Source organism: Lissotriton helveticus, chromosome 5_1, assembly GCF_964261635.1.
Source record: "Lissotriton helveticus chromosome 5_1, aLisHel1.1, whole genome shotgun sequence".
NCBI lineage: Eukaryota > Metazoa > Chordata > Amphibia > Caudata > Salamandridae > Lissotriton > Lissotriton helveticus.
The window spans coordinates 1,223,724,229-1,223,744,585 of record NC_136065.1 but is presented as its reverse complement, the minus strand read 5'-3'; the positions used below and the strand labels follow the sequence as shown (position 1 = coordinate 1,223,744,585).

Genomic DNA, 20,357 nt, shown 5'->3' with positions numbered 1-20,357 from the left:
GGCGGTGCCAGCACCGTCCCAGACAGGGTTTTGTGTATTCCAGGTAGGCAGGGCTACAGAGGAAGGTGACTGCAAGTGGCACCCCGGTGCTCACTGTGCATAGGCCGGCTGAAACCAGTTCCAGGGGCACTCCAGCCCCTGGCCTGGGGAAAGCCCGCCAAAGGAGAGGGGTGTAACCACCCCCCTCCTGGTCCCAGTCATAGGGCAGGACTTAGTCGCGTGCCAGCCCCCTTTTCCCAGATAAAGGTAGGAGCAGGCCCCCTTCCAAATTAGATCATCTTTGGAATCAAGACACGACTTTCTACGAAAGGACTTCAAGATTTCCTTCTTCAAGATTCTCCCTTGTGGCTAAGGAGTAGTCACCCTGCATCCGCAGGCACCATCAAGAACACTGCGGTCTGCTGCACGTCCTTCCTCCGGAATCCGACTGCCCAGCTCGACAAGACCCGGCTTCCCTGGCACCTCCGACCTCTACTCACCTCTACAGCCAAGCTGAGAACCGTGAGTGCGACGAGACCTCAAGGGACCGACTATTGCCAAGACTGCACGACTTCTGCACAGCAAGCCCGCCGAGTAATTTCCTGGTGAGTGCTTTGGGGTCCGAGAAGCCCCAACCCTGAGCAGCTCCAGCACCGAAGAGCAGCTCCCCAGCATCTCCACGATCGGCGTGGGGCCCTTCTGCTTTTTGCTGCTCACCGCGTTGTTTTGGCTACTAGCCCGCTGGCTTGTGGCCTTCTGAACGACGCCCGACGACATCACTGCTGCTGGTCTGGTTGCTCCAGACTGGCCCTTGCTCCCTTCCCGAAGAGGAGCACCCCGGACCCTCCTGGTCCACTCAAGACGCCATTTTGAGTCCACCGCGTGGGCTTGAATTAGCCAAGGCTTGTTGCCCAATCCTGGGTAACTTCGACGCCGACAGCTTCATCCATCGTGGGACAGCTCGCCTCTCCATCCTGGTCGCCGACAACGCCTCCTGGTCCGTGAGATCTGCAGAGCCAGCGTCGCCCACTCACCTAGTCGAGGTGACTACCATCCGGTGCCCTCCTGGTGCCCACTGACTACTGGCTAGTAGTCACGAACTTGGTCCCCTCTGCTTTCAGGTGTCATCCTTCTTCCAGATCCAGGCTTGGATCAACTCGAACAATCTTCACTGGTCGCCTGCCAGCATCTTTCTTCCAGGCTCCTGGTCCGGCAACGAGGATTCCCGACGTCTTTTGAGACATATGCAGCTGCAGCCCCTGGGCTAGGTAACTTCGGCATTTCGGTGCCCCAGCATAGCCTCACTATCCAAGGGTCAGGATCCACTGTCGTTTTCTCCCTACCAGGTCGGGTTCGCCCGTGAACACTAACTTTAACTTTACTAGCTTCCATAGACTTTGTCCCGCATCCCGCGTGAGAGTGCACACTCTGCACCCGAGTCCCCTAGGCCTCCTAGAAGTAATCTAACGATTCTATAGACAAGTCCTAGCGATTCCAAAGCCTATTAGTACTGTACTTACCTGCTAGTAATTTCGCATTCCACTTTTAAAGTATATGGTTTTTCGTGCCCCTCGGGCATTTGTATATACTGTGCTAACTTAAGTATTTTCGTAAGAGTTTTGTTGTGTGCCTAGCACCCTGTCCTCATAAAGAGTACAGGGTTGTTGTGATTCTAATAAATAGACTGTTTATTTTCATAACACTTGTGTGGTGTCCTTTCACTGGGTGTTCAAGGGGTAATGTGATGGTAAAACAGCTGGCTTAACACGCCCTCTAGAGTCTTAGCCTTAGACTGCTCGTATCCATGCTACTAGGATAGCTGGTCTATAAGGTTGACTTACAACCAATCATCAATAAGGGTTGTTTGGACTGATATATAGTGATCACTAGAATAGTGAGCACTGCACATCAGGCCAACTTCTCACACTAACACATCCTGTCTTTCTTCATAACAGAAGAAAGGTGATAGCCTAACAATAGCAAGAACAAATAAGCATTAATACGACATTGAAAGCTTGTGTGTCTATTCATTTTTCTTTTCTAATCATCCTTCTCACTTCTACTTCATAGTGATCTGTAGGATGATGTCCAACGACAAACTTTTATAAGGGTCTTGTATAGTGATCCATATGATCTTGTCTGATGCCCTAGTTGTCATGGGGTCTTCTATAGTGATCCGTAGGATATTGCCTCTCATTTCGAGTATAAGGGACTTTTACACTGCATCCCCTCATATTTTAAACAAAAAACGGAAGATATGTTCTGCTTCCTTTCAATTGTGAAGTCTCTGGTTGTCTTCCAAGTGTTACTTTTCTTGGGACTTTTTTGTTTCTTCCATTTAACTCCACAAGAAAGTCACTTGTCTGCCTGGGATCTGTGACCCACCTGTAACCCACCTGTAACCCATATGTTAACAGTGTCCAACAAGGTGTCATTTGCAGTAACTATGTACCAAGTTGAATGGAATATTTAACTTAATGAGTATTAGTATTTTCATTTCTGACCACACTTTTATTTTGGTCAAGTAACTGTTTTATACCTGTTAGGAAAATACAAACCCTAATTTTGTTAGTAATTTCTGTTTACACTGTCTTTATTTGCGATGTTCATCATTAAACTCCTTTTTGGATACAATGAACATACCATTGAAAACTATTAAAATTCCTTATAGTAAATGACTCCTTGATTGACACTATTTGTTGCTAGAAGTATAATCCACGTCCACCTAAGACTTATTTGTTGCATCTGTGGTTCATTGTTACCACCTGTAAACTGTGGCAGGGTCCTCAGACTTGGTTGTGAAGTGGTTTTTGTGGTACTGGGAGCTTTGTGCATCCTCCTGGGGACTCCTTGGGCAGTATTCTGGGAAGCAAAGGATGCAAGCAACATTTCTGTGCTTTTCAGTGTTGTTGGAGAGTGCACGTTAACACGTGTTTGTAGCCAGTCCACCTAATTGGGTTATACTGCTGTCCCTCCTCTTCCCTGTAGGCGGCCATTCCATATACCATACCAATCATTGTAAAGCGAATACTATTACTTAGCCTTGCTCTTCTTACAATTTTCCTCTTCTTTTGATTGACTCTGAAATACCCATTTCTTGTGGCATCTAATACAGATATGAGACTTATACTTTCATTTATTTCTCCCAGTGGCTGCCCTTATTGCAGGTTCCCCTGGCAAGTAGTTGTCATTGTGCTCTATACATAGGGGAAAATTATGTTGATCTCTGATGTAAATTATGTTGATCTCTGATGTCCCGAGCCACACGTACAGTTCCTATCCAGTTGACTAATCAAGTTACTTCTTTTAGGCACTTAACTGTCAAGGACAGGCGAGGGCAAGCAGGGTAAGGTTTGCCTTAGTGATTGACAGTGATGTGGAAACTAGGATACAGTGTGACATAGTGATATCTGTTCCTTAGACCAGAATATTTGATCTGCCACATGTTATGTTTCTATGAAGATTAACGACATAAGCTCAGAATCAGGACATTCCAGTACATTGCAGTCCCGAGATTTGACCGCAAAGCACAATTCTAGCCATGGGTGCAGTAAGGAGCATGCTAAAATTACTTAGGGCCTCATTGAGAGGGGGGTGGTATTGTGATGCTATAGAACTGTCACAAATGCTAGGGAAAACAAATAAGGGCATTTGTTGTCTAGCTGTAACCAAGAAGGCATGGATTACTTTTATATTAGTCTCAATTGAAAGAATTTACAACTTCTGTGATTACCCTCAAAAGGCCTATTACAGCTAGGGCGCACTTTTCCTGTTTGCACTAGGGCTCACCTTAAAGCAGGTGCCCCAGGTGCAAACAGGGAAAGTGCGCCCTACTATGGGGAATGCATTCCCCCGGGGCAACCGCAAACTCGTGCTGCCCCTTGAGCAGCGCATTCAAGAGAAATGTATAGCAGCTGTTTAAAAGCTGTTCTGTGTTTCTCTGTGCAGGCGGCAACTCGCCTCCTCTTTCAAAAGGGATTAGAGATCCCCTTGCAGGTGGGCGCAGTGAATAACTTCACCCTCCTGCAAGGGGATGTCGGGGGAGGGGGTGATTAGGAGGTGCACTTCAAAGTGCTCCATCTTTTTTTGGCGCCCCTGCGCCCACGTCGGTAATTCACACCGTGCAAAAGCAAAGGGATTCCCTCATTTGCATGGGGCCACGCCCCCATGCAAATGTGAGATTGCCCTTCTATAATAGAGCTGGCCACATATAGCACCAGCGCTATCTGTATTACAGAAGGGGCTGCACAAGTGTTTGCAGCTCCTTCTGTAATTATTACTGAAAGTGTCCCAAGGGCACGCAAAGTGAGCGCAAACATCTGTTGTGATATGGCCCAAAGTCAGTTATGGATTTGTCCCAGCTGGCCATCCTTTACGCAAAACTACTTAAGGACTTGACTTGTCTCTGGGCGTGGTGGGGTTGGGGGACTTTGTGATTTAAGGGGTGAGGTCCGGCAAGTACTGTATTCTAGTTCCTACAATGCTATTTATTCCCAGGTGTTCCAATCTATTTAGTTAGTAGATTTAAGTACTGGACCAGTAAGAACTGGAGTTTTAGTGCGAAGAGCCAATCACTACTTTTAAACATGTACGGTTTGGACACCACTTTAAAACATTGCAGAATTAGTGTGACCGCCAGAACCAGTAGGGCACTACTCCAAAGCCTGAAATTACTTTTGAAAATCTGTCAAGCAAATGACTGCAGGTTATGACTGATGATGATAGATAGCTATGCAGAAGAGGATGATGCCCAGTAACATTTTGTGCTCTAGCCAATGACCATTATTACTAATAGATACTAGAAAGTAGCTGACCTCAGGCAGCATCTGTTTATTCAGCTGAGTTATATTGCAAAGTTCCATTCATTTATGAGGAGGGCCATAGCTAAAATTCTGTCCCAACTCAAAGGAAACCACGCAAATCCTTGGCGGTTAGTATGGTGTGGCAACACCTATAGGAGAAAGGGCTTCCCGTCATTAAGACCCCAGATTTGTCCTTGACGATTATTGATGTAGTTGAAAAAACCTGCAGAGTTCTAGACTCTTTACTAGATTCCCTCACTAATCAGACTAGATATGACCTAAATACACAGCCACCACAGATCAACATTTGTGATTTCTCAAAATTAAAAAGAAACTTGTCTCAATGTATCTGGAGAAAAGAAACATGGCTACCAGCAACAAGATCTCAGTTGCCCTTGATATCTTAGGAGGGCCTTTGACCAACATGTGACCTTGCAATGTTACCTTTTTTAATAATACATGAAAATAGTGGCGTTGAAGCATGAGGTGGAAATGGCCTTGTCTTTCATCATTGATAGTGCAGTGAATATCACTACTTCAGGCTTTAATCAACTAGACAATGTGGTGGTGTTAAAGCAGAGGTGGCTATGTAGCCCCCCGTTTGGTCTGAGGGCCAAGTAGTAATTGTAGGTCTCTTGATGAGGAGGGATGTAGGTTTCGGTATTAAATAGTCTTCTTTCATTCCAAAGTTGAGTTGTATTTTCAGGTCTGGATCTAGATGATTAATTTTCCCACTTTTACTCTGTTGAATCTGAAAGAAAAAGGCTTATTTACACTGCTAGATCTCCAGTTTCATTGATAAGTATAGTTTGTGTACTTGTACAATAGATTTTGAAGGCCAATTCCTCCCCAAGCTTTCACAACAATGGATAGGATTTCAAACGTTATTCTTAGTGCCATTGGAAGAAGATTCCTTTCTTTAAGGGCCAGTGTAAGAGAATACTTATTACAGTTGAAGCATAGACATGCTAATTGGTTTTGAAATATCTGGAATCTTTAGTTCTTTCTTTTGTTCTCAAGCCTAGGTGACATTGAATTGTCGAGTCCAGATAGTGCAAAGATGTAACAGAAGGATCTGCCTCAGTAACATGAGGTGTAAGTTGGTGCTTTTGATGTCTTCTGTTGTATGATGATTTAAGAAAGGCCTGTGTCATACCATACTCTGCTTTTGTTTGTGTGGGTATCTGTTTTATTTGCTTAAGCTGTTGACATGAGTTATTTAATTTTGAATTGAAAAAGTGAAGCATGCCCACCATACAAAACAAGGTGTAGGCCAATCTCCATCAAATAAACTATTTATTTATTTTGGTAGTTATAATTAGGACCATGTTTGCATAGGAAGTGTTTTTTTTGGCTTGCCTATATCTTTGACGCCGTTTGACGAATCTTCATGGAATTTTCCCGAAAAAAGAGTGCTGGTGATTCTTGTGCTCACAGACCCACTAAGACACTCACGCACCCACTCACTGACCCACTTGGAGACTATTTACAGACTCATTGCGGCACACTCACTGAGAGACTCATGCATTCACTCACTCAAAAAGGTTACACTTGGGAAATTGAAGTACAAAACCTTGCTAATTCACAAAAAAAAGGTTACCGGCACGTTCTAGATTTCACTTGTACAAAACTATATAAATTCAGCAGTTCTAGTTATCTAAACTAACTACAAAGTACGCCCTGCGATGCACTGCTTATGGCCTCCCATATTACATCACTGATGACATCTAGTTATTGTAAGTGTTTTCTAAAAGTTTGAGTGTTAAAAATTGATCCTATGATACTACAAAAATTAAATGTGCATACTTTCTTTAGTACTAACGATCAATACTATTTTAACACATGTGAATAACTGTGCATCCACGCGTGAGTAGCTATCTGAGTGGCTCTATGGGTGTCTTGAATGCTCATGTGCTTGAGTGAGTGGCTATGTGTGTGGCTATGTGTGTGACTGGGTGGGTGGCTGTCCATGGTGGGTGGGTCAGTGAGTGGGTATGTGAGGCACTGTATAGGTGAGTGATGGGGTGTGTGATGGGGTGTGTGAGTGGCTGCATGGGTGAGCGAGTGGATGCATAAGTGGTGTATGGGTGAGTGAGCAAGTGTGTGAGTGACTGTACGGGTTAGTGAGTGAATGTACGGGTTAGTGAGTGAATGTGAGAGTGGCTGTATGGGTGAGTGCGGGCTTGTCAGTGACTGTATATATGAGTGAGTAGATATGTTAGTATCTGTGTGAGTGAGTGTGCAAGTAACTATGATTGAGTGTAGGCTGTATGAGTGACTGGGTGAGGGACTAGGTGTGTGAGTAGCTGTATGGGTGACTGAGTGTTTGTATGGGTGTAGAAGTGGGTGTAGAAGTGACTGGGTGAATTACTGTATGAATGTTTGGGTGTGTGAATAGCTGTAAGGGTGAGTGTGTGAGTGAGTGGCTGTATGGGTAAGTGAATGGCTGTGGAAATTACTGCATTGGTGAGTGTCTGAATGAGTGATTGGGTGTGTGAGTGGCTGCAAAGGTGAGTGAGTGGCTGTGTGAGTTGCATGGTTCTGTGAATAGTTATGCGAGTGGCTGTATGAATTAGGGAGTGAGTGTAAGAGGGTCTTTGGTGTGTCAGGGGTGTGTGAGTGGTTCTGTGGATGATATAGTCAGTGGTGTTATCAGTGATGTCATTTGAAATGCCATCAGGGATGTCACTGACCAGGTCATGAGTGATGTATTATGTGAGGTCATAAGCAGTGCATTACAGGTGCATAAGGTATAGTTTAGTTGGATAAAGGCAGAATTTCTGTGGTTTTGTACGAGTGAAATCTGAGCTTAACTAGAACGCCCCTGGAGATAGATAGAGAGAGAGAGAGAGAGAGAGACAGTTTTTGTGTTTTCTCTCCACCCCCCTATTACACACGTTCCACCAAAGCCGCCGAACTCCAGGGCGGGTGTACCGCTTGTGAGGGTGAAACTCACGCAATATTAGTTTAACAATCCTGAAAGGAAAGGCGAGCACTCATTTTATTGGCAAAACAAATCAGCATTTCACCTCGTTTTTTAGGTCTCACTGAGCCAGCGCATGTGCTACTCTGCGAGACTTTTAGTTTGTGGCTCCAGAAAATGCTACCACATGCTTTTGCTTGTGGCAGCCTACAGCTTGCGGTTACGCTCGCTGCCGCCATCTGCTCGTCAGGGCTCATTAACTCTCTCTCAACCACACAAACCCCCCTGTCTTCCTTATTAAGCATGCATGAGATCACTTTCGCGGCCGCGTCACTTTCACAGCCGTGCAGCCAAATGCTTGTTAAAATAGCATCATTGAAATTTACTGCACTAAAGCCACTAAGCTACTGTTAAGTTTCTTTTAATTCACCTGCTCCCACTGACTTTCTGGTCTGCCACAGCCTAGCCAACTGAGTTTAGGAAGTCACCGAAAACACCCTCCATTCTACTTGTACGCCGTCAATGGTTGTTCGTGGTATAGTTTTGCCGCATCTCAATTATAAAAACAGATGACAGGCCGGACATGCAGCGATACACTGAAACGCTTTTTATGGAGCGTTAACAGGTCTCACTTTTTAAAATAGCGTGATATTAATTTTACTGCACTAAAGGCCTTAAGCTACTCTTTAGATTTTTTTCAACTTACCTGCTCCCACTGACTTCCTGCTCCGCCATGGGCTATTCGATTGAGCGGAGGAAGTCGCTGCAAACACCCTCACTTCTGCCCGTATGGCATCATCAGGGGGTTAGCGGTATAGTTTCACCGCACCTCCACTATCAAAACAGATGACAGGCCGGACACTCAGCGGACGCACAGTGGAAGTGCCAGGTTAGCCCATCTGTGCCCATCTTCAGACTTATCAGGAACAGCTCCAGCCCCCCTGTCAGTTTCTTGCCAGACCACACAAGTAGGATAGCGTGCTCCAAGGACAGCCTTTTATTATTGCAGCCAGCCGATACGTTTGAAATTTGCATCACTCTCCATCCAGGATGAGATAAAAAATCATTGTATGTCCAACTTGCCTCTTTACCCCAAATCCCCACATGAATGAAAGCAGCTAACTACCTCCCACTGCTAATAGCAACTGATAGCACATCCCATTAAGTGTGCCCTCATCAATTCAAGATCATTAGCAAAAAATTGCTATGAAATTTGAGATTTTATTGAGCAACACAAGATAGATGTTATAGAGAAACCTGGTCCAATGCTTCCTAGGAACCTGAACTAATTATAGCCCTCCCGGTTTCACAACCTTCACCCACGACCGCATAGATCACAGAGGAGGTGGGATTGCATTTATTTCAAGGGAAAATATCAAAGTTTCCTGCAATCCACTTACACAAAATTCTGAATGTGAAGCGCTTGTTTTTAAAATAAATTTAGATGGGGAAAAAACCTTTAATGGAATATTACTGTACCAACCTCCCATTACAAATTCTCACTATCTATAAGTATTAGGTGCCTACTTAGAAACTTCAGTTATCACCTAGAAAATTCTAATGACTCAGAGGTCAATAATCTAGTAGATTACATGTCTTCTTTTGGGCTTAAGCAAATAGTTATATCTCACATGAGGCCAGACACACTCTTGATGGGAGTCATATGGAGGGATCAACTATCCCTCCATTTCCAGGAGGCTTCACCACTAGTATGGTATGACCACCACGCCATACTATTCAATTTTCCCTCCTCTAACCTGGCCAGCTCTACTGCCTTTCCTCCACCGCCATGTACAACGTAGCCCTGGCACAAAAATGACTGCCAGGTTAATGAATTCTCTATCTGCTTCTGACTCCATTCGGATAACAGGCATTGAAAGGATGGTAGAAAATTACCACTCTTGGCCATAAATAACCTAGCCACAACAACCAGCCAATGTAACAAGCATTGGCATAGCCAATAGGTTGCGCTTTTGGGACCTTATGAGTATTTAGTTATGCAGCACAATATCCTTGGTGCACCATCAACTGTTGCATATCTAAACACATAAGGTCCCAAAGGCGAGACCTATTGGCAATGCCAATGCTTGTTCACATTGTGGCCCGCTGGAGGGCTATTATTGTGTCCTAAAACATCGTGGCAAATGCAGAACCCACTGGAGGGTAAACATTATTAACAAGCATTTACAATGCAATGGTCTCTGCATTATTAAAGGTAGAGCTATTGGCATTACCCATGACATTTTTATTTTTTTTATTTTTTTAAAAATCATAAATAAATGGCATTGTCATTTACAATGCCAATAGCTTAATCGCTCGCAAATGCATGACCTTGCATTGCATTTACACCCACACAGAGCCACACACACAAAGCCACCCACACACACATACAGACACACACACAGCCCCCCCACACACACACAGCCCCCCACACACAGAGCCCCCCCACACACAGAGCCCCCCCACACACACAGAGCCCCCCCACACACACAGAGCCCCCCCACACACACAGAGCCCCCCCACACACACAGAGCCCCCCGCACACACACAGAGCCCCCCCACACACACACACACAGAGCCCCCCACACACACACAGCCCCCCACACACACACAGAGCCCCCCACACACACACAGAGCCCCCCACACACACAGAGCCCCCCCACACAGCCCCCCACACACACACAGAGCCCCCCCCACACACACACACAGCCCACCACACACAGCCCCCACACACACAGCCCCCCCACACACACACAGCCCCCCACACACACACATAGCCCCCCAAACACACACATAGCCCCCCCACACACACAGAGCCCCCCCCACACACAGAGCCCCCCCACACACAGAGCCCCCCCACACACAGAGCCCCCCCCACACACAGAGCCCCCCCACACACAGAGCCCCCCCACACACAGAGCCCCCCCCACACACACAGAGCCCCCCCACACACACAGAGCCCCCCCCACACACACAGAGCCCCCCCCACACACACAGAGCCCCCCACACACACAGAACCCCCCCACACACACACAGAGCCCCCCCACACACACACAGAGCCCCCCCACACACACACAGAGCCCCCCCCACATACACACAGAGCCACCCACACATACACACAGAGCCACCCACACATACACACAGAGCCACCCACACATACACACAGAGCCACCCACACATACACACAGAGCCCCACACACATACACACAGAGCCCCCCACACATACACACCGAGCCCCCCACACACAGCCCCCCCATACACACAGCCCCCCCATACACACAGCCCCCCACACACACAGAACCCCCCCACACACACAGAGCCCCCCCCACAGAGCCCCCCCCCACAGAGCCCCCCCCACAGAGCCCCCCCCCACAGAGCCCCCCCCACAGAGCCCCCCCACAAAGCCCCCCCACAGAGCCCCCCACACACAGAGCCCCCCACACACAGAGCCCCCCCCACACACAGCCCCCCCCCCCACACACAGCGCTCCCCCCACACACACAGAGCTCCCCCCCACACACACAGAGCTCCCCCCCACACACACAGAGCCCCCCCCCACACACAGAGCCCCCCCCCACACACAGAGCCCCCCCACACACAGAGCCCCCCCCACATACACACAGAGCCCCACACACATACACACAGAGCCCCACACACATACACACAGAGCCCCCCACACATACACACCGAGCCCCCCACACACAGCCCCCCATACACACAGCCCCCCCATACACACAGCCCCCCCATACACACAGCCCCCCCATACACACAGCCCCCCATACACACACAGAACCCCCACACACACAGAACCCCCACACACACAGAACCCCCACACACAGAGCCCCCCCACAGAGCCCCCCCCACAGAGCCCCCCCCACAGAGCCCCCCCCACAGAGCCCCCCCACACAGAGCCCCCCCACACACAGCCCCCCCACACACAGCCCCCCCACACACAGCCCCCCACACACAGAGCCCCCCCACACACACAGAGCCCCCCCACACAGAGCCCCCACACACACAGAGCCCCCCCCACACACACACAGAGCCCCCCCCACACACACACAGAGCCCCCCCCCCACACACACACAGAGCCCCCCACCACACACACAGAGCCCCCCACACACACATAGCCCCCCCACACACACAGAGCCCACACACAGAGCCCCTCCACACACACAGAGCCCCCCCATACACACGGAGCCCCACACACACACACGGAGCCCCCCACACACAGCCCCACACACACACACACACATACAGCCCCCCACACACACATACAGCCCCACACACACAAGCTTACACCCAGAGCCACACACACACACACCCAGAGACACACACACACACACACACACACACCCAGAGCCACACACACACGCACACATACCCAGAGCCACACACACACACACACACACACACATACCCAGAGCCACACACACACATACCCAGAGCCACACACACACACATACCCAGAGCCACACACACACACATACCCAGAGCCACACACACACTCAGAGACACACACACACACCCAGAGCCACACGCACCCAGAGCCACACACGCACCCAGAGCCACACACACACACACGCACCCAGAGCCACACACACACACGCACCCAGAGCCACACACACACGCACCCAGAGCCACACACACGCACCCAGAGCCACACACACGCACCCAGAGCCACACACACACGCACCCAGAGCCACACACACACACGCACCCAGAGCCACACACACACACACGCACCCAGAGCCACACACACGCACCCAGAGCCACACACACGCACCCAGAGCCACACACACACGCACCCAGAGCCACACACACACGCACCCAGAGCCACACACACACGCACCCAGAGCCACACACACACGCACCCAGAGCCACACACACACGCACCCAGAGCCACACACACACGCACCCAGAGCCACACACACACGCACCCAGAGCCACACACACGCACCCAGAGCCACACACACACGCACCCAGAGCCACACACACACGCACCCAGAGCCACATCTACGCCCAGAGCCACATCTACGCCCAGAGCCACATCTACGCCCAGAGCCACATCTACGCCCAGAGCCACATCTACGCCCAGAGCCACATCTACGCCCAGAGCCACATCTACGCCCAGAGCCACATCTACGCCCAGAGCCACATCTACGCCCAGAGCCACATCTACGCCCAGAGCCACATCTACGCCCAGAGCCACATCTACGCCCAGAGCCACATCTACGCCCAGAGCCACATCTACGCCCAGAGCCACATCTACACCCTGTTAGAAATGGGATCCCTGGTTGGCCAAGGCTTGCGCCAAGGCCAGGCAGAAATCGCCATTTCTAGTTAGGGTAGGGAAGTCACCCGCCAAGACAACCCCTGCTCACCCCCTTGGTAGCTTGGCACGAGCAGTCAGGCCTATCTCGGAGGTCATGTGTAAAGCATTTGCGCACGCACCCCCAGCAACAACCTCCCGGGCCCCCCACAAAAGGAACTCCACACAAGATGTATATGAAAATAGCTTTTGTATTGAAGAACACACTTAGATATAAATACATAATTTACAAGGTGCCAGGGGCACGGGCAGAGTTTACAAGGGACTATATACAGGACAGGGCCATGGGACCCCTGCCAGGAATATGCACATGATGGAACTGGCATTTAGAACACACAACAACGGGGAGCTTCCTAGAACTAGTACTAGAACACATAACAACCAGGAGCTTCATGGAACTAGCAGTGGAACTCACTCTAACCAGGAACAACATACAGGGGACATCGGATATTCAGGAGGGAAGTAATGACAAAGCACATAACGTAACAGGAGCACTTTTAGAGGTGCAACACAGAATACTCTCAGGGATCACATAACCATTAGCCAATAACTTTCCACAGGCCAGCTGGCCTTTCTGGGCTAGGACCTCTCAATGTCAGGACAGGCTGCAAGTAGCCCGTCATACACCTACACGTGGCAGCTGCCCACGAAGTGCTGGGCAGCTGAGGGCCAAGGATGGGCCAACACGATGGAGCCTTGCAGGCTCGGAACAAGTGGGCTAAGGGGAAACCTCTCAGGGCTCGAGGGGTTAAGATAGTGAAGCTGCTGGAGCCGAGCCTCTCGGGGCTCGGGGACAATGGTGGAGCCTCTCGGGGCTCGTGGACAATGGTGGAGCCTCTCGGGGCTCGAGGACAAGGGGGCCAATGATGGAGCCTCTCGGGGCTCTTGAAAGAACAGAGACTGGCACTCGAGCCTCTCGGGCTTGCGAACAAAGGGGGAGTCCCTCTCGGGGGACTCGATCTCACTGGGGCCCCACGGGCCATGGTAACACAGCAGAAGGTTCATTGGAGGGGAGGGGCGGGCACCGGCAATGTGCCCCGACGCCCCCTCCCCTTCGCTGCACTCACCGGGTCGGCACTGGTCTTTCCTCGCTCTCCGGGGCTCCCTCTTGCTCCTGGGGGCCCCGGGGGGAAACGGCAGGTCTTCTCGGCGAAAGCAGGGGCGCGGAGTCTGCTCCCGCCGCTCCCTGCATTCTCGGCTCTCTCCTCCGCCTCACAAGCTCCTCGGGCCGCCGTCCAATCACAGCGCGGCCCGGGGAGACGTCAGCAACCAAGCCCGGGCCGGCAGCCAATCCCAGCGCGGCCCGGGGGGGGCAATACGAAGGGTCCCGGGCTGGCGGCGGTGCACTCGGGGGGGGGGGGGGGGGTTAGCGAGGAGTAGGCTCCCTCGTAAAGGTGCCAAATAAGGGGGTAGGCGAGGTAGGCACTCGCTGGGGCTCCAGGCACCTCAGTAGAACAGGGCATATGCCGGGTGGGCACCGGCTTGTGGAATACAGCGCTCCCAGCGCTAGTAACCGGGATGAGGCGCTCCCAAGCGCTAGAGGGGAAGAACCAGCGCTCCCAGGCGCTAGGCAGGAGGAACAGCGCTCCCAAGCGCTGGGGGTCAAAGGAGAGCGCTCCCAAACGCTAGGTGAAAATAGCAAAGTCCTTCAGGGGTCCAGGACCTCAGGTGGAGCACAGCAGCTCCTAGAAAGGAAAGTCCACAGGAGTCCAGGAGCAGGGCAGGGCCCAAGGAGGCAAGCCAACCCTGGGCCCAAGCAGCAGCACGCCCCTGGTAGATTCAAGTTGGGAACAAGAACATTTTAGAAGAGGTCACAGCCTCTTTTTATACATGAAATTCCTTTGTCTAAGGGTGCTGGGTGGGGGAGAAACCAGTTGCAGCTGGTTTTGGGAGTATCTTGTTTTCCCCAGCCACCCCTTCCATTCATTAGGCAGGCTAGGGTCATCAGACGCACCCCAGGGGGGTGGAGCCAGCATTGTGGGGGGAAGCCCAGCCCCATACAGGATACAGGCACAGCCCCTCCCTCACATCAGCATGTTAATCTCTCCATTCACCACCGGGGAAGACCCACACAGACTCCTGGAGCCAGGCTCCCCAGCCGGCTTCAGCCAATCACGCGCCAGCAAACCTACTGCACACACACACCCATGGCACTTCCCTTCTAGACACACACACGCCGCATACATCATCTTGCAGCATTCAATCACACGAGTCCACACATACCAGACTCGAGCCTGTACCCCCCACGCATCAGGAACTACCCGGGACACACACATTCCCCATGCATTCCTATGGGAGGGCAGGCCTCTCTCATCTACACGCACTCAGAGTGGGAATCACCATCCCCAGGTCACATATAACGAGCAAAAACTTCAGGGGTGGACCTGCCAGAAGGCCCATTCCAACACACCCAGAGCCACATATACACCCAGAGCCACATATACACCCAGAGCCACATATACACCCAGAGCCACATATACACCCAGAGCCACATATACACCCAGAGCCACATATACACCCAGAGCCACATATACACCCAGAGCCACATATACACCCAGAGCCACATATACACCCAGAGCCACATATACACCCAGAGCCACATATACATACACCCAGAGCCACATATACATACACCCAGAGCCACATATACATACACCCAGAGCCACATATACATACACCCAGAGCCACATATACACACACCCACCCAGAGCCACACACACCCACCCAGAGCCACACACACCCACCCAGAGCCACACACACCCACCCAGAGCCACACACACCCACCCAGAGCCACACACACCCACCCAGAGCCACACACACCCACCCAGAGCCACACACACCCACCCAGAGCCACACACACACCCGGAGCCACACATACACCCGGAGCCACATATACACCCAGAGCCACACATACACCCAGAGCCACATATACACCCAGAGCCACATATACACCCAGAGCCACATATACACCCAGGAGAGCAAGCACAGCGAGGGGGAAGGGAAGCAAGCACAGCGAGGGTGCAGGGAAGCAAGCACAGTGAGGGGGCAGGGGAACCAGGGGGCAGGGGAGCAAGCACAGCCAGGGGGCAGGGGAGCAAGCACAGCCAGGTTGCAGGGGAGCAAGCACAGCCAGGGGATCAAGCATAGCCAGGGAACCGATCACAGGCAGGGAAGCAAGCACAGCCAGGGCAGGGAAGCAAGCACAGCCAGGGGAGCAAGCACAGCCAGGGGGCAGGGGAGCAAGCACGGGCAGGGAAGCAAGCACAGCCAGGGCCACAGGGAAGCAAGCACAGCCAGGGCCACAGGGAAGCAAGCACAGCCAGGGGGCAGGGAAGCAAGCACAGCAGGTATGCAGGTATTTTGTGTCACGGAAACGTGCAGATTACTGAAACAGACAGGGTTAATGAGTTTAGTCACCCTTCTGGCAGCTGATGGCACCCTGGTAATTCTTGTGATACCTAGTGGGGGTCAGCAGGGCGAGTGAGCCGGCGAGATCAGCACCCCTGCGGCCCACTGTGCGACCGGGTCGCCCGGACTCTGGGCCTCATGGACACTACAATACCCACGGGCCATCGCCCCCATGGAGCACTACTCACCGGCTCTGAACGCTGCAGGTTTCCGCTGCTCCTTCACTCGCGGTGGGGGCAGCTATGCGGCGGCACTCCCGGGGCTCTCTCCTCACGAGAGCCCCGCCCTTACAAGGCGCTTCTTCTCTCGGTCCCCCATCTCGGGACCGGGACTCGGAGTGTGGAGCACTCATGGCTCCGGGATGCTTCTCTTCGGCAGCGCTTCTCCTCCAGATGCTGCAGGGCTCCCTCAGCTCACAGGAGCCCTGCCGACCAGCCGCCATGCTCCTTCGTCCTCAAGAGGAGAGCATTCTAGGCAGGTCAGAGGGGAGAAACAGCTGCCCTTTCCGCACACCCGTTGACCCACCAGCTGCTCAGCACCAAAAGGTGGAAGCGGCAGCGGGCGCGTGGTGTTGTTTTTACACTCTCGCACTGGTGTGGAGAGGTGGGCTGGAGACCGGGTCAGCTCCTCCCTTGCCGCGGGGAGAGGGCTTCCGCGGTGGTGCTTTCTGCATCATAACCAGCACGTCCCTGTATTTAGTCGGCATTTTCCTTTAGCAAATGTTGGCAGTTTGACCTGCCGACATTGCCCTTCAGATAACTGCTGAGGTGCGGTGCTTGCCATGAAACCTGTCCCTCTGATATGTGCAGTAGCCGGAGTTACTGTTCGTGTGTGAAGGGAAAACCTTGATGTACGAAATCAAACCGTCAGCATAGACGTGCATTGGCACAAACAGGAATTCACAGTTAACAGTTTGAAGACCAAATACATTACTACAACACATAAAACAAAACAACTACTGTTTGCCAGAGATGAGAAAAAGAGCCTCCTTTCGAGACTGCAGAGCTGTTGCCATTTTGAATTTTAACTAGGCGGCTCAGTGGAAGAGCAGCGCAAAGGCGAGGCCACATCATGTCACAGTGCAGGCTGGCAGCAGGATTTAAACATTCCTGGTTAAAAATAGCAGACGAGAAGCCTTAAAAGGACATTCACAGAAAACCAGTATTCCAAATAAGCCCCGCTGCTTAGGAACAGTAATGATGTTCCACTCGTTTATGCAAATACGCAGACATAAATGGATTGTACGAGATGGTAAACATTGTGGCTGAATCCGAGAAGGGTTGCAGCCAGGCCAGGAGGTGTTGATGGCTTAGTAGAATGTTTCACAGTCCAACGAAACGGAGCATCCTCCGAACCCCTGACCGTCCTCTGGGCTGCAGTGTGGTAAACAAAAGTTCTAACGGGACTGCTTGGTGGTGCCAGATGAATCAATTATAAGTTGTAAGATTAAGTGACAAGGGCCGGATGCGGTCGGGCTGAAATGGCTGCCGCAAAGCTCCGACATTTTTGTGATTCGGGGGCGTGTTTTTTGTTGAGTGACGGATGACGACACGGGTAGAAAGAACGCAAAAAACACGCCCCCGAATCGCAAAAAAACGGGGCTTGATCAGAGTGACGCCCCTCTCCTCCAATGGCTGGCCAGCATTTACGAGGCCAGCCAATGGAGAAGAGGGGCGGGTTCAAGCCCCGTACTAAGAATCATTAAATCTCTGACCGAGACTGCGCAAGCGCAGCCTACGGTCCTCGACCTAAAAATGAACTACATGTCCCAGTGTACAACGGAAATACATACCATTGTGGGAGGCACACCGGAAGCCTATAAATCAATGAACATACAGGGGACTGTGTTCGTCAGGTACTGCTGCATTTTCACGTTTTGCCCTGGAAGAATCATAAGGCTTCGAAACGCGTAGGCATCAGGACTTTTAAAAAAACAAGGTGAAATGCTGCTTTCTTTTGCCAATAAAAGTTTGAACTTCGCTGCTGGGGAGTGCGTCCTTGCAAAGGGGCAAAACTTGGAAATATATATATCTCAATATCACAATCCTGGATCACCATAGCCACGACGAAAATCTGGTACGGACCCAGCTTGATGTTTCAAAGTGCAGTGCTTTTATTGCAGAAGAAAGTATCGGCATCAAACAATGTAGTGGCAAGTGCCCAGCATGGCTCATTTCGACCGCGTTTTCACGGTTTTGATCACATGATACTCTGGACCTATTACAACCCTTAAAAAGTGTCAAAGACTTTGGTTGACGAGTTTCAGCCATACCATATGTATATATTCGATAAATGTACTATTGATGTTCATTTTGCCAATAAAAATTAGCAGTTGATTGACATACTATTTTATTGTCATTGTAAGTCCTCATATAGAAAAAGTCTAACCATAAGGATACTAAGCCTTCATCAAGACTGCACACAATTGTCTCAGATGTAAGGGATCCATTACTGTAGTATGTAGTTACCTTATAGCATGTACACTTATCAATATGCTCCATGCATAAATACCTAGTTCGTTAGAAATCCTCAAATTGATCGTGGTTTTTATGTGAGAATCCAGTAGAGTGATAACTAACTTCATACATATATGCAATACTCCACTCAAATTTCCCCATGCTGGCATGTCAACTCCACTCTCTAACCTCCCTTCCTACTATCATTTACTCACTAGTCCAATTTTCCACATATTAAATATGAAAAGAGTTGTGACAAAAATAATTGACACTTAGAACTGACACAGAGGTACCGTGCCCTACTCTGTCTTACTCGCAGTCGAAGAACGGTATCCATTTCTTTTTACTATTTTTTCACCTTTGGTTTTTGGCAAAAGGTTGCTATTCAGAAGTGGCTTTTTGTACTAACAGAGCAAATCTATTTGTGGGGGCTAACAACTGATTGATTTGTAGAATTATTATTTTTTTTGTTTTTTAACCAGGTCTAGATAGCCCATTTATCTCTTACTTGTATTCCTCTTCATCCCTGGCATATCCTGTTGATGCAATCCAAGTCCTGTAGAATATATCCCTGAGGATAGTTCACTTTCAGAGTCTCTGATTACAAATCTCACCTCCCTCCCTCCAATTGGATGCTGTTGTTAGAAAGAAACTGTGTGCCCCAAGGTCCCTCTAGCCCTTAAACAGACCGGTGCAATTGACAGTTTACTATAAAATCTATGCATTAATGTCCGTGTATAAGAATATGCCATGCAGTTCAAATGTTTTACTTTCTGTTTTTCCCCTTCCTAGCGGACACACCAATCTCCTTCTTTGATTTTGTGATTGATCCAGAGTCGTTTCCTCGTACTGTGGAGAACATCTTTCATGTGTCTTTTCTTATACGGGTGAGAATGCATTGCTTGCTACGTGCAATGGAATCACAACTGTTTCAATGCTCTATATGTTATAGGTTTTTCTTGAAAGTATCCAATATCTTGAGTCCTTTTAGTATAACTGTGTATGGTGATAATTGTCAAAAGTTTAGTATTTGGGTGAGAATGTGCTGCCACTGTACTCAGCAGATTAAGTGACTTAAGTCTAATTTATTATATCCCTAGTAACAATGTTGATCTTTTTAACTTTTCACAATCGCTTAAGATTTAGGAATATTTTGTGTAGTTCTGTATTATTTAATAAAGCGAGCTACTGTATTACTTGCTCCTGATTGTTTCCTCTTAAGATGGTTGTTAAACCAAGCTTGGTAAACCCAGGTTTTTTTTTATTCCTGGGACATGTAACTTTCGACTTTAACATTCATTTCTGAAAGGAGAACTTTCTGTGTATCCTCTTCTCAGTATTTTTATCTGTTTAATGACAAGTTACCAGATATGTAGCCTTGTTTTGGCTATATGTGGAAAGCTGAGCAGATGACCAGTCTTGCAAGGAATGCTGTGTAGCTCTTTCAATCTGCTTCA

The 20,357-nt window shown here is 49.8% G+C and overlaps 1 protein-coding gene across 1 annotated transcript in view; it reads left to right on the top strand.

The window, feature by feature from the left end:
* Nucleotides 1-20,357, top strand: part of NSMCE4A (NSE4A component of SMC5/6 complex) — a 107,603-nt gene that overhangs the window by 70,466 nt on the left and 16,780 nt on the right. The window contains exon 7 of the mRNA XM_078643945.1: nt 19,693-19,787. Coding sequence (XP_078500071.1) covers nt 19,693-19,787 — 95 coding nt within the window. The remainder of the gene's footprint in view (nt 1-19,692; nt 19,788-20,357) is intronic.